We start from the raw sequence: 14,322 nt of genomic DNA, 5'->3' as shown, positions 1-14,322 counted from the left end.
AGCCTTAGGCTGGGTTTACGCCATACTACCGGACCAGTGCCAGTCAGGGTCCATTCCAATATTCTATAATGCATTTCCATAGAAGCCTTTACGCCATGGGCTTGGCAGGTGCCTTGCACGGCTGGTGTGAATTCTTTTACAGAACTGTATTTATTAATATTGGACTGGACCAGGATTGCCATGCAGACGGTCTTTTTGCCAGCAAATTCCACGATTTAGTTTTTTTTCAATTGCGTTGCCCGGTTAAAATTTATGATATGGGTAATTCCTATTTAAATTTTAAAAACTGCAACGAAAGAAATGGAATTTTTACACCGGAACCTACAAATATTCTAGCATATATTGAGTTACTGGCATTTTTGGCCTTTTTTTGTTTGCGGACTTGGCCATTTGGCAACCCTGGACTGGACCGTGACTGGCTTATGCCTGGCACGCGCCCGGCAGTATATGGCGTGAACTCGGCCTAAGATTAAAGGAACCAATGGTTTCTGCAATTTTTTCTGCTTTTTCCTTATGTTAGTTATCTTGCTGGACATCATTGTGAATACCATAGTTTTTGTATGAATAAATTAATAATCGATAAATAGTGTTTAATTGACTTTACATTTTCGAATAATTATTCAGCTGCTTGTTTTGTAGACCGAACACCTCGCCTTTCACAATTTTTTTACAGAACAATGCTTGAATCTAAACTGGCAAGCGATCTGAATGCTCTTTTATCGAATTAATTTACCTAACTGCTATTTCGTTATTTCAAACTGATTAAATAGTTTGTACAGAAGGCGTCAAACAAAAGCATTCAAATGAAATTTGAGTAAAAAATTTCAGTAACTGTATCAGTGCTACGTCCACTCACTGCTTGTACTGGGAGTAAGAAAGTTTGTCACTATTTGGACACAATGACCCATCCGTTTACCGAATGTACTCGGTACTGTTGACCCGGGAACATTTATTGGGAAAATGTTCCTTCAAATCGTCATTCTTGATATATCTTCCGAATGCATCGCATGTAACAACAATATTTTTTCTCAGTGCCCTTGAGTTTACGCAGAAATAAAACTGGAGGAATTTTCAGCACCTAGTTCTGGTATGGGCGTCAGATCAGGCCTGGCGAGCTACTGAGTCGTCCACATTTCATTCATGGTTCAAAATTTTTTAAGTGCAACTTCAATAAAATTTAAGGATTGAAAATTGAAAAAAACTTCTTCTCCTGCTATGCATCGAACATTTTCGTGAAATGGTCGAGTTCAACAAATGCTCGATATCAGGAAAAACTAAGTTTTTCTTTCTCTTCACGTAACTTTAGCTGGTAAGAGCCTTAGTTCTGATTTTATTTTATTCTGTAACTTTGATATATTATAAAAAAATTTTTGTGAGTTGGTTTTTTTCAATTAACATGATCACGATCGCTTTTAGGGTTGTTATTACTAACTATATGAGCTGAAGATGAGATTTTCTTTAGTTTAGATTACAGTTTGAGACTAGTGCAACAAAGCTGATTTTTTAACAGATTCGCAATTATCAACTATTGGCGAAATAACACGTTATTATTAGAATTAGAAATTGGATTTTGTATTTAAAACAAGGGAAAATGTATACACTACAGACGACCTACGGTCGTGCTGTAAGTATAGTTGTGCTGTACTGTACAGTGTATATATATAGTTGCTGTAAACGAGTTCAACTTTGAATTGAACAATGAATGCTACACATCATCAAATGGATAGTTACCGATGTATAAATAACAAATTACGCTGTTGAATACTACATCATCTACATGTGTATTGTAGTTATGACATCATTGTTTGTAGGATATTTCCTTCAAAAGTGAAGGTTATAGTGCCGGGACAATAATTTATTAGAGATAATGCATTTATGGAGATATGAACCTTGGCTCCTCAACACTAACAAAATTTTGAGCAGTGCGCCACCCTGAATTAGGGCAGCCTAGGACTAGGGGAGCACGTAAATAAGCTTTTCTTGTCCGCTTCGGCACGAGGTTCGAAGGGCAGCCTCTGGACAGCTTGCAAGCTCGGTATGACTCGGCACGGCCGACACTTGTCATGCTCTCAGGCGACTATATAAAGTCGGGAAAAGGATTCTGACCAGAAACTCGTTTTGATCAGGTGGCCAAGCAGACCCACAATAACTTTGAGCCGAGTGTAGCGACTATTCGGCCGAAGCCTAAGCGGTCCCCGAATTTTGTTGGGGTAATCGAATCGTGCCATTCGTGCAAGGTTGCTTGACAAGAATGCGTGTCATTTGTGATCTCAGGTTTTTTATATAATTGTATTTTTCTTCATCATTAACATTTAACAGGGCAGGGTGGCCCCGTGGTTACAGCTTAGAGTTTCAGGATTTTAGCAGAGATTCTAGCTGAAGGATCACTGCTCTGCCAGTAATCGATCCCAGATTGCCTTCGATCCCAGCTACCTGCAACAGTTCTGGCCAGGTAGCTGGGCGGCTGAGCAACGCAAAATTGAAGCAGAGTTGAGTGTTCGAGACCCGCAACTAGCTGTGAATGTTCTGCGATGGTCTGAATTAGCGACGGTTTAACTGCCTGAGGAACGCTTACACCGCTATTATATTATATCAATATTCGTTCCCGACACGGCTTTCTTAACTGAATTTCAAGATTTTTCATAGAAAAAAATTGTATGCTATAAGTCGACAAATAAATGAATTTTCGATGGTAATTCACTACCATTATTTCATACTGAATGTTTACTAGCATTATTTCATACTGAAATTATTCGTTTGACTACCTGGATAATATCTCGTTGACATTATTTGCAGTATCAACATTTATTATCAAAGAAGTGGAAGATATTGTCTTCAGTCTAATTCTAAGTGGTGCATAAATATCGAAGCGAAATATTTTGTTAAATAATTTTATTTTAGGTTGAGTTTGAGTTGAGCTAGGTTGGAGTCGGTGGAATATGTGCATGCTATATCCTATCTTATCGCTCTATGACGAGTGTACCCACAGTACGAACAAGGCTAGTTAGCATGTTCACATACAAATTTTTCAGAAATATCCCTCCTGAGAACATTTTTAATTAAAAAACCAGCCATAATTTCAGATTGACCCGGCCGTCTAAGCGAAATTCAAGGTGGCGGCGAAACAAGACTACGCGATTGGCATCGACTTGGGCACGAGCAATTCGTGCGTGGGGGTCGTTATCAACGGGCGCGTGGAGATCATAGTAAACGAACAAGGCGATCGCCTTACGCCGTCGATTGTTGCGTTCACTGATTTTTCATCTAATTTTAATATTTGGACTCAGTTATAATGGTCAAAATTTATCACTGAATTGAAAATGGACGGAATTTTTTTAGCTCTTCGAGTCGTAATTCATGGCTAGCCGATGCATAACCGCACCTAGAAGTGATGGAGCGGTGCTGTACTTAAAGAAATTTAAAAACGTTAACCAAATATTAAAAAATGTGATTCAGGAACAGAAGTTCTCCTCACCAACTAGTTCGAGCGGTGATTCCACAATCCTAATTGAAGTAGAACGAACCTGCATCTGATAGATGGCATCAAATAGATGGGGCCTTCACCCATAATTAGAGGAAGGAGTTAAAAATGAGTGCGTGGCTGAGTTATGGAGCGTATTCCATATTTTTAAGTTTTGAAATTTCGCTCTCTTCAAAACTCCTGAGGGCTCAGTTCGATCTACGTAGGTTCAGTTCGATCTACATGGGTTCAGTTTTATCTACGTGGGTTTAGTTCCATCCACGTGGATTCAAGAAAAAGATATTGAACGAGAAAAAAATTAAATGAATTTGAAATTCGTGCAACCTAGAGCAATTTCTTCCAAAAGGCAATAACTTAAGATAATGAACTTTCGTTTTCAAGCAATTAGAGAAAATCATTAATTGAAATCGGATGCATGTGTATGAATTCCTCATTTGAAAACTTAGTCAACTCTATATTAGGTATTTATAGTCTAGAAGCTCTTTACACGTGTACTAGAAGCTTTTTACACGCAGGCTAGCAGCTCTTTTCAAGCAGGCTAGCAGCTCTTTGCACGCAGGCTAGCAGCTCTTTACACGCAGGCTAGCAGCTCTTTACAAGCAAGCAGGCTGGCAGCTCTTTACACGTAGGCTAGCAGCTCTTTACAAGCAAGCAGGCTGGCAGCTCTTTACACGCAGGCTATCAGCTCTTTACAAGCAAGCAGGCTGGCAGCTCTTTACACGTAGGCTAGCAGCTCTTTTCAAGCAGGCTAGCAGCTTTTTACACGTAGGCTAGCAGCTCTTTACACGCAGGCTAGCAGCTCTTACAAGCAGGCTAGCAGCTTTTTACACGCAGGCTAGCAGCTCTTCATACGCAGGCTAGCAGCTCTTCACACGCAGGCTAGCAGATCTTCACAAGCAGGCTAGCAGCTCTTTACAAGCAGGCTAGCAGCTTTTACATGCAGGCTAGCAGTCCTTTACACGCAGGCTAGCAGCTCTTCACACGCAGGCTAGCAGCTCTTCACTACAAATGAAACTTGCTCCAAATCGTTTTCCCGTCTGAATGGGCCGATTCTATTTCCTGATTTCGGTTGAAGCTCCTGCCTATATATGACGGTCTTGACGCCATAGACGGTGTTGGTTGGGTTGAGCACCGCCTGGTCCCTGGCATCGCTGCCCACGAGGCTGCGGGAGTCGGTGAAGGCAACAAAACTCGGAGTGGTCTTGTCGCCGTGAGCGTTTGAAAAAACACCGTCACCGCTCCAGCTGGCAACACAGCACTTGCCTGAGCCCAGGTGAGATATGGTGAGATACGCGATACACAACCATACGCGACAAGGAGGGTAGTGTGAGGGGGGAATACGGAGAGTGAAGTGTAGTGTGAGGGGGAAAAACGGAGAGTGAAAGGTAGTTGATGCTCTACACAGTTGAACAATGTTATTGTTATTTCTAAAATTATTTAACTGTTTACTGTTGTCTGATTTGAATCTTTCATGCCTCGGAAATCGAAATATGTAGATTGCAATGAAAAAAATTAATGGTAAGCGAAGTTCAATGCAATCCGGCTTCGTGGGCAACGCAAACTTCGCGTTCCAGTCGCGTTACATCAGTAGCGTTACATCAGTCAGTAACGCGAAATTACATCAGTTACATCAGTCGCGTTACATTAGTCGCGTTACGTCATCAGTCGAGTTACATCAGTAACGCTAACCAGAGCCTGATAGTAGAAGCGTTGTTTACTGTTCTCTTCCATACTTCGGCCATGCGTCCGAAGTTATGTCAAGAGAATTAAAAGTTTTGTTTATGAAATACTTCCCGGACATTAATCTTCGTATCTTACTGGTGAATAATTTCAAAATAGGTTCTTTTTTAGGTACAAAGATTTCCTTCCTTCTCATATGCGATCGTCCCTAGTTTATAAATTTAGTTGTGCACGATGCGCATCTGCGTACGTCGGGATGACGGCACGCAACTTCTACACTCGGGTCGCTGAGCATAGAGGGAGGAGTTATAGGGCTGGGTAGTTACTATCGCGCCCTCCTCATTCGGCTGTGCGCACTCACGCCGAACAGTGCAACGTTCCAGTGTCCGACACAGACTTTAAGGTTTTAGCTTATAGTTCTGGGGCTTCCGATCTGCGTATTTTGGAATCATTGTATATTTTTAAAGAGAGGCCTAGTTTAAATGCAGCCTATAGTTCTTATCCATTAGAAATTGTGAATAGATAGGTACTTACTTTATTATTCTGCCCTTTGTCTGTAAATTTAGGTTTTTAACTTCTGTGTTTTTTATTAACTCCAAACTAATTTTCTACCTTTATCTGTGTTCTAGATTTATCGAACTGACGATGGAGCTGGTCTCCGAAACGTTTTCAAAAGAGATATGCTAAATTTTTGTGGTGTTTTCTTCGCTTTTAAATTTCTAACGCTAACCATATTAACCTCCATGTGACATATCGTTAGGTTTCGATGAATAGCAGTTAATGAACGGAGTTAGCTCGTTGGAGGTAAAATTACGTTTTCCCAATATATTCTTCTATTTGATGATTGTTGAATTTAAATCCTTTAGCGTTCATTTTTCAGCTAAATCGTTCTTATGGTGCGTGTATGTCGTTCACAACTCAGTTATAGCTTATTTTAATCCACGTATTTGTTTTTAGTTCTATGCTGGCTTTCGACTTACCTAGCTGAAGAAAATATTTGGTACGTGTTTTAATTAGGAATTATGTTCTGAATATTTGCATGCGTTTTTAGACCTTGTGTGATCGTGTTCGAATTTAAGCATTTTACTCGTCTACTCTTGTGCAATACAATTTTTATATGTATGCAAGTAATGAAATATTTTACTACTGTTGTGATCTTCGAATTGTTTCACAGTGGCACGCATTGTTGTTGTTGTTGTTATTGCGGTGTCACTAGGAAAGAGTGGAAGAGAACAACAAGAGGTGGCGCTGAGCGGCCAGAAAGAGGGAGAAATGGAAAAAAATAGGAGATGACAAGGCGCATGCGCTTGCGCATGATTTGGTCGGTTGTGGGTGATTGGGGTTTGTTTGGGGTCGAGGGACAGCAACCGATTTTAACAAGTTCGAGAAAACTCGCGTATTCAAATCCCTCCAAGCGAACCTACCTTACAGTTTCACATAGAAGTACGTCAGGATTTCGAAGTCAAAAGAGCCAACAATGCTTCTTACTCCACCCTGTTTGTGACGTCACTCTTCCGTCAGACAAGCTTGGCGCTGCGACGAGAAAGGATAATGAGATCGAAGAGTTGCTGAACAGCCGAATCCTGCGACAGCCAGGAGTTTATCGAGTGAGTTAATCCTCACAAATAACTAATAAATTCTTTTCGATTACGAATCAAGAACTCATCACTTCTCATCGTAAATTGATGTCGAACACAGACCAGCGTCACGGTCTTTTCCCCACTCATATCGTTCGTCTGCCTCTAGTTCGTCATCAGGGGCCGTATTATCAAAACTTCGCAACTTTTTGTACTTCCGACAAAAAAGTTACGTGTTACGTAAGTACACCCTAATTTTGGCATTATCAAAACATTCGTACGTAAGACTTAGCTAAAAGCGTAGTATCAAAACCATCTGGCCAACTGACCAATCAGAGGCTTTGGATTTGTTTACATTCTGTGAACTTCGATGGCGGGAATCGATGCCTTCGATGGTATCGACTATCGAATGCTGTCTGTCGGTATAACTCCTTGTTGGCCCAGAAAAAGCCGTTCTAAAATAGTTGTGAACTCTTTTTAATAAACAGCGCTGGTTGAAGAAGAAATCTGTGTACGGAGCAAAAAATTATGGTTGGCAGAGATAAAAAATACCGACTAGAAGGAATGAATGATGAGAGTTGGGCGCGAAAGCTTTGCTTTCGCGCTTGTAAAATATAACGTAATATGCATTTGCTTGTAAAATATAACGTAAAAGGAAAACAAAATCAGCTCCTGGCATTAACTCAATTGATTTTTTTTCCAATAGCACTGTTTAGCACGATCACATATTTTGATCGTGCAAATGTTGCACGATCAAGTAGTGGAGATATTACAAGTAGAGCCATCATTCTATGCGTGTATAATCCGCGCTGTCGGATTATTGACAAAATTCTATCACAAGTCAAGGTGTTGCTACTTTCTAGTAAATCAATAGTTTCCTATCGCTTCAGCAGACACTCTAAACTTGTGGGGAACTTCACTTACGACATCTCCGAGCAGGCGTACAGTTACGTTACGTATCTTCCCGCGCAAATGTTTTGATAATACCACCTCTAGAGTCACGTCATCAAGTCAGCACTTACGCCACTCGTAAGTCGATTTTGCGTACTTACGAAGTTTTGATAATACGGCCCCAGGACGAATTCGCCTGGCATAAAAAGGATTGAGACCATCGCCGATAGACAACTCTTCGAAAAGACGAAAGCTCTAGGGTGTGAGGAATTGACCCTAAGGCGCGAGCAGGCAACATTGGAGGACTTGAAGAGAAGATTTGAGGTTGAACGCGCCGAAATTGAGAACGAGGTGTTAGAGACTGAACTCGATAAAATATATAGCTGTTCCTTATTTGGTCGCTGTTCATCAGTACATTCATAACTGAAGTTGCTGGATCTAATCGTGGCGTAGCGGCACGAATTCCGAAAGTCTCTTTTCGCGCTGCACTAAGTCACTTGCTTCTTCTGGTTCTAATGAGGCAGAACGAGATCTCGAGCAATTTGATTATTACCAGCGACAAAACTTGTTGCCCAGGTGTGATTTGGAAGTCTTTGGCGGTTCTGACGTGACAAGGTTCAACGAGTTTCTGCGATAGTTCGATAAAATAATCGAAACGAGATTTTCGATCTTTTGTACAGACTGGTTTAGTTAGAACAGTTTACAACGGGCGAAGTTCAGAAGCTGGTTAAAAGTTGCATTAATAATGCAACTTTTACACGCAGGGTGCAGTCCCGAAGTTGCTTACCCGCTGCAGGTCAGAACCTTGCTACGAGAAGAATTTGGAAATGAATTCATGATCGCACATGCCTACTTGAAACGTCCTAATAATTGGCCTAAGAAAAAAGGCGAGGACGTCGGAGCATTATAATTGATCTTCCCATATCATGGAGCGATCTTATAATAATGATTATAATTCTTATAAGATCTCTTATAATAAAATCATCTTCCCATATCAAATTACGTCGATGGGGCGGGTAAGACTACTAATTTTTTTTCTGCCCAATCATTGTCGTAAAAATTAGGATCGGCAATGAGGAATTCGTCACCGTGAACGATGCTCTTGACTGTCACTCGTCAGATAGCTGGATAGGAGAAGATATTATAGAACAGTTTGGGTGCCTGTACTCGTCCCACCAAAGTCCTATTGAGCACCATGGTAAACGCAAAAGAAGGAACTAGAGACTGAAATTTTGATGAATTTGGCGATTTCCCCTATAGATAGTAGCAAATTAAGGTCAATTCAAATTTTATTTACGAAGCCTTCATCAACTAGCTTTCTTTCTAAACACGATATTCCTAATTAGGGAGATGTCGAGAATCTGCCGATTTGCAAGATGTACCATTCGCTTTCGTGAACGTCGACGTTAGCGTTCTAGTAGGCATGAACTCGCCTGGCCTTGTTAAGACGTTGTCAACGGTGGATGGTAAGTGGGGACAACAATTTGCATCTCTTCACTGTCTTGGTTGGGCGTTCAATGGCCCAGTCAGCACATGTACGCGGGTAATGTAAGCGTAAATTTTTGGGTGCAATCGTTCTTACGGTGCGTGTATGTCGTGCACAACTCAGTTATATCTCATTTTAATCCACGTATTTGTTTTTAGTTCTATGCTGGCTCTCAAATTACCTAACTGAAGAAAACATTTGGTACGTGTTTTAATTAGAAATTATGTTCTGAATATTTGCAAGCGTGTTTAGATATAGTGTGATCGTGCTCGAATTAAAGCATTTTACTCGTCTACTCATGTGCAATATCATTTTTATATGCAATTAATAAACTATTGCTTGGTTTCACACAAACCGAATTTGATAAGAAGTTCAAGAAAAGTTGTGTATTCAAATTCCTCGAACCGAACAAACCTTACAATGATATTATGTCTATAAGAGTATTAGTTACAAGATGATAGGCTGTTTTGTGTCGACATATCGAGCTTCGTTTGCAGTCGTAGGAGGCGACGTGTTCAGGTGATAGCCAGTATCAGTGCTAAGAATATGACTGACGTGTGAGGTTATGGTGCAGTCAGCTGGTGCAAGCATCGTACCGAAAGCCCAATGCATTAGTTCGAGGCGATAATTTGCTCAAAAATGTGAGTAGAATTACTTCTGAATCTGAATACTTTGTCAATGGTCTTCAGCTTCAAAACGATTGTTAGTTCGATACGTAACTTCCATTATTGCAAAGTTTTTGATAATAATTGAGAAGATGAAAATTTTGATAAACAAACGCAGTTTTACGCTTTACTTGAATAAAATATTCTTTTGTTGAATTATTCGATCTCACATTTCTATAAGATCAACGCGTTAGAAGATTATCATGAGCAAGATCATTCAATGCTTCAAGACCAAACTGAACAACAAATAAATAATCGGTTCACTTTTTAGCCAATACGCCTTAATAGTGTCACCATCAATCTTCATTGTAAAATTGTTTTCCTCGTATTTTTATTTCCATTTGGCGCTTTTTCCACGAAAAATGTAATTAAAATCGGCTGTTTCTCGATACCTGGAAAATCAGGTTGCAAGAGACCCTTCAGTTCCTTTCAAAAATGGTGCCTTTAAGTTTTACGCTGGTTAAGATAGAGTTAGTATCCAGTTACATGTATTGGTGCAATGTTGCATGTACTATTACAATATAAAATGTATTGTTTTTTCACTCAAAGCAACAATTGTGCTCACAATGCTGGTTTACGCAACAATGGTTCGGCAACCATTCATTTGTGTGAATATCGGACTTATTAATTCGTGCCTATTATACACTGTGCGCTGCGAATTTCATTTTTTTCATCTTTTTGTTCGAAATGAAATCATTTGTTTCAATGACAAATGAAAAAAGTAACACTCATGAAATTAAAGGGACCGGCTACCCTCCGGAAAAACTTCTAGTTATTATCCGATCATCATGAAACTTCACATACATACGTAAAATGTAAAAAATAACATTTTTCTTCCATAAATTTTGCGAAAAAATTGATAGAAAATGTGAAATTCATAGAAAACGGCTAAAAACGGGTACTTAAGAAAATCTATCTCCTTCTACAAAGATCATCCTTCAACATCGAGGCATGTATCATTCGATTCGTAAAGACCATACCTATCGATTCAAACATGTTTTTTTTTCATTTTCCCCATAGTTTTTTTATGCGCGTTTTTCCCATTTTTCTCATTTTTCCCCCTCTTCCCCCCCTTCTCCCCCATATAAAAAACGAACCAGACGAAAATTCAAAAAAGTGATGTTCAAATCGATTGGTATGGTCTTTACGAATCGAATGGTATATGTCTCATTGCTGTAGCTTGAAAACTGTAGGAGGATATAGGTTTGCCGTGAGAGCAATAGGAGGTTTTCACCACGCCCAAAAAACTGGCGCGCGGCACGTAAAACGACGTAAAAGAGTCGTAACGTAGCCTAGATACCGTAACTAAGCCTCAAACCAAGTCAGGAAGGCATAGAACAACTGGCTGCACACCTTTCACCTCGCTGTCATGATGGGCACTAACTGCTTTGGCGACAGCAGGCTGTATTTATAGTCCCGCCTTCGAATTACTCCCATAGGGATTACTGAAGGCCGCCCAGTACCGCCCCCTGTTCCACGGTGCGTTGTGTATGTAAAAATGCACGTAGAAAGATGATTATGGTACCGTTACACGCGTCAGAAAGTAAGCTTTAAGATAAGTATAAGCACCAGATAATGCCATAATTGGCCGCTTTACGTCAGACGTTCCTTTTTAGTGTGTCCAGCCTTCGAATTAATCCCATAGACTTTACTGAAGTGGCCTCAAAACAAAAGCTCTCCTTTGGGGAGCTGTCACGAAATCATTTTTCGACGTAGAGAGATTATTCTGGTACCGTTCGATGCGTCAGAAAGTAAGCTTTAAGATGAGCACAAAAACCGGAAAACGCCGAAATTGAAAATTTTAGGGTAGCCGGTCCCCTTAAACGGGAAACGCCGGTACGTGTTGGGCTCTGGGGATGTTACAGTTGATTCCAATTAATTGTTGTTCATAATGTCGCTATTTTGCACCCGAATCTCAACCTTGTCTTTTGTATCCTCTCTGACTGCAGGTCTCAGTTGTGGGGTTGTCATTATGTAGGGAGGATTCCTTACATTAAGTAATTATTTAGGGAGAATTCCTTACATTTCCCTTCTCTGCCTCTCTAGTGCGGGCGGCCGACGTCCCGTGTTAGCGAACTCTTGTACGAGTGTCTACGTTTCTGTTGCTTTTCACCTGCCCCTCCTTACTTGTCACTTCGTCTCTTTGAGATGCTAACGCTGCTTCTTTCGCGCCAGCTACAGCGGGCTGAACACTTGAAACCTTCCGCCCTGTCTAGATGATGAAGGATTTTATGATTTAAGAAACTTTCGATCTCTGATACCGTCCACCTATTTTGTGATGTTCATCTTGACATTCGGAGGTGTAAGCTAAATAGCTAAAGCGCTAGTTGACATTTGGCCACTAAACTAATTACCTTGCAGGAAGATGTCAGGCGCGGTCAGCATCGGGCTGGACCTGGGCGCAGGCAAGTGCTGTGTTGCCAGCGTGCGCGCTGGAGCGGTGACGGTGTTGCCAAACGCTCACGGCGATAAGACCACTCCGAGTTTTGTTGCCTTCACCGACTCCCGCAGCCTCGTGGGCAGCGATGTTAGGGACCAGGCGGCGCTCAGCCCAGAGAACACTTTTTATGGCGTCAAGACCGTCATCGGCAGGAGCTGCAAGAAGATCCAGAAAAATGAATTGGCATACATAACTGGAAATGAGGTTCGGACTGGCGAAATATTTATGATGAATCTCCTTCCCGAATTTTTAATAACCGAGAAAGGCTCAGCCGCCTTCAAAATCGAGTACAGGAATAAGGAGTTGATGTTACATGCGGAAGAAATAACTGCCTTACTTATCGCCAAGATGAAATCTGTGGCAGAAGACGATATAGGAAGTCCGGTCACAAACGCCGTCATTACCGTCCCCGTAAATTTCAGCAACGCGCAGCGACAAGCCACTCTCGATGCGGCCCGCATCGCCGGCCTTAAGAATGTCACGCTGATCAACTCGACCACCGCCGCTGCAATCGCTTACTGGGACCAGCACCCCAGGGAAAAAGATTGCGTTGCTGTCGTCGATTTCGGTGCTAGTTCACTCAGCTTTGCCATACTTTCCATTGATAACGGGACTGTTAAAGTTCTAGAAGCTTATGGAGGATTAGCGGTAAGTGGAAACCGTATCGACTTCTGCATGATGCGAGCCATTGTCACAAAATTTCAAGAAAAACACGGAAAAAGTTTCGAAGAGTCCCCTGGAGCCTTGGTGAGGTTGAGAACCGCCATGGAGAAGTTGAAGTTCAATCTGACGCTTCTTACCTCTTACGTATTGCAAGTGGACTCATTATCTCACGGCATCGACTTCACAACTACGTTTTCCCGGCAAGAAATGGAAGAGTCTTGCCAGAGCCAGTTTGAAATCCTCGGAAATGCGTTGCGTCGATGGGCAAAATTAAAAAATTGGGTGAAAGTTCGAACAATTGTGTTGGTGGGAGGCTCAACGCGTATTCCTACTGTAGAAAGTCTCATTGCCAAAACATTAAGAAAACCTCTGGATCACTCGCTCAATAAAGACGAGGCTGTTGCCTGTGGCGCTGCCCTCCGAGCTGCCGAGTTGTGCTGCTCAACGCCACGCGAGGTGCAGGAGGTGTTGTCCAGACGTGTCTGGTTCGAGGCGGATGCGGAGTCAGGGAAAATTGTTGAAACTGGAGCAAGTATTCCGGGCGAATTCAATTTCCAAACTTCAAATGACATCTGGAAACACATATATGATAAAGGGATGAGCCTTTATGAAAATATATCAGAGATTGATGACAAAAGAGTTGAAACCTTTGTACTGACGACAATAGGAGCAGGACAGCTCGGCCGTTCTCCTCCATCTGGCGGACTTTTATTTACGATCGATGAAAGTGGAATTGTTAAAATTGAAGTAATTTCTAGCGGGAAAACAAGCCATTTACCTATTAGGGGGCTATTATCGGACAAAAAGCGCGCAAAAACTTGTTTGACTCATCATGAAGCGTTCCTGGATGATGAAGCAAAATTTAAAGAAAATGAAAATGCCATCAATGATCTTGAAACTTTCTGCGTCGACCAAAAGGAAAAGCTCAGAGAGAAGTTCGGACATGATTCTGCTGCTTTCAAGTTGTGTGCAGAAATTTTGATCTGGCTTGAAGATACTCCAGAAGCAACGAAGCAGCAATGCAGTGAGAAGAAAAAAGATTTGGAGCACAAAATCGATATTGAAGTTGACAGCAAGGCGCTGCCTCATCAACCCACAAAGATCAAATCAGATCACCTTGATGATGATGCGAATCGCCTTGTTAACACACCACATCGCCGTGGTGATGCTTTACATAACCAAGGTCATGTTTCTGATGCTGCACACCGTCTTGTTCAAGCTGAACAGCACCCTAGCAACGTTGCACATTACCCTGTTGATGCTACACACCACTCTGGTCATTTTGAATATCACCCCAGTATTGTTGCAAATCACCCCAGTAATGCTGCACATCACCCTAGTAATGCTGCACTTCACCCCAGTAATGCTGCACATCACCCCAGTAATGCTGCACATCACCCCAGTAATGCTGCACATCACCCCAGTAATGCTGCACATCA

The 14,322-nt window shown here is 41.5% G+C and overlaps 1 protein-coding gene across 1 annotated transcript; it reads left to right on the top strand.

Moving 5' to 3' along the window:
• Positions 1 to 12,145: 12,145 nt before the first annotated feature.
• LOC108665568 (heat shock 70 kDa protein 1-like) lies at positions 12,146 to 13,875 on the top strand. Its single transcript, XM_018152341.1, has 2 exons — positions 12,146 to 13,386; positions 13,857 to 13,875. Exons 1-2 carry the CDS (start codon positions 12,146 to 12,148, stop codon positions 13,873 to 13,875), a joined length of 1,260 nt encoding a protein of 419 aa, XP_018007830.1.
• The last annotated feature ends 447 nt before the right edge of the window (positions 13,876 to 14,322 follow it).

Source organism: Hyalella azteca, unplaced genomic scaffold, assembly GCF_000764305.2.
Source record: "Hyalella azteca isolate HAZT.00-mixed unplaced genomic scaffold, Hazt_2.0.2 contig12309, whole genome shotgun sequence".
In the NCBI taxonomy this organism is placed as follows: domain Eukaryota; kingdom Metazoa; phylum Arthropoda; class Malacostraca; order Amphipoda; family Hyalellidae; genus Hyalella; species Hyalella azteca.
This window is presented reverse-complemented; position numbering and strand designations above follow the sequence as displayed.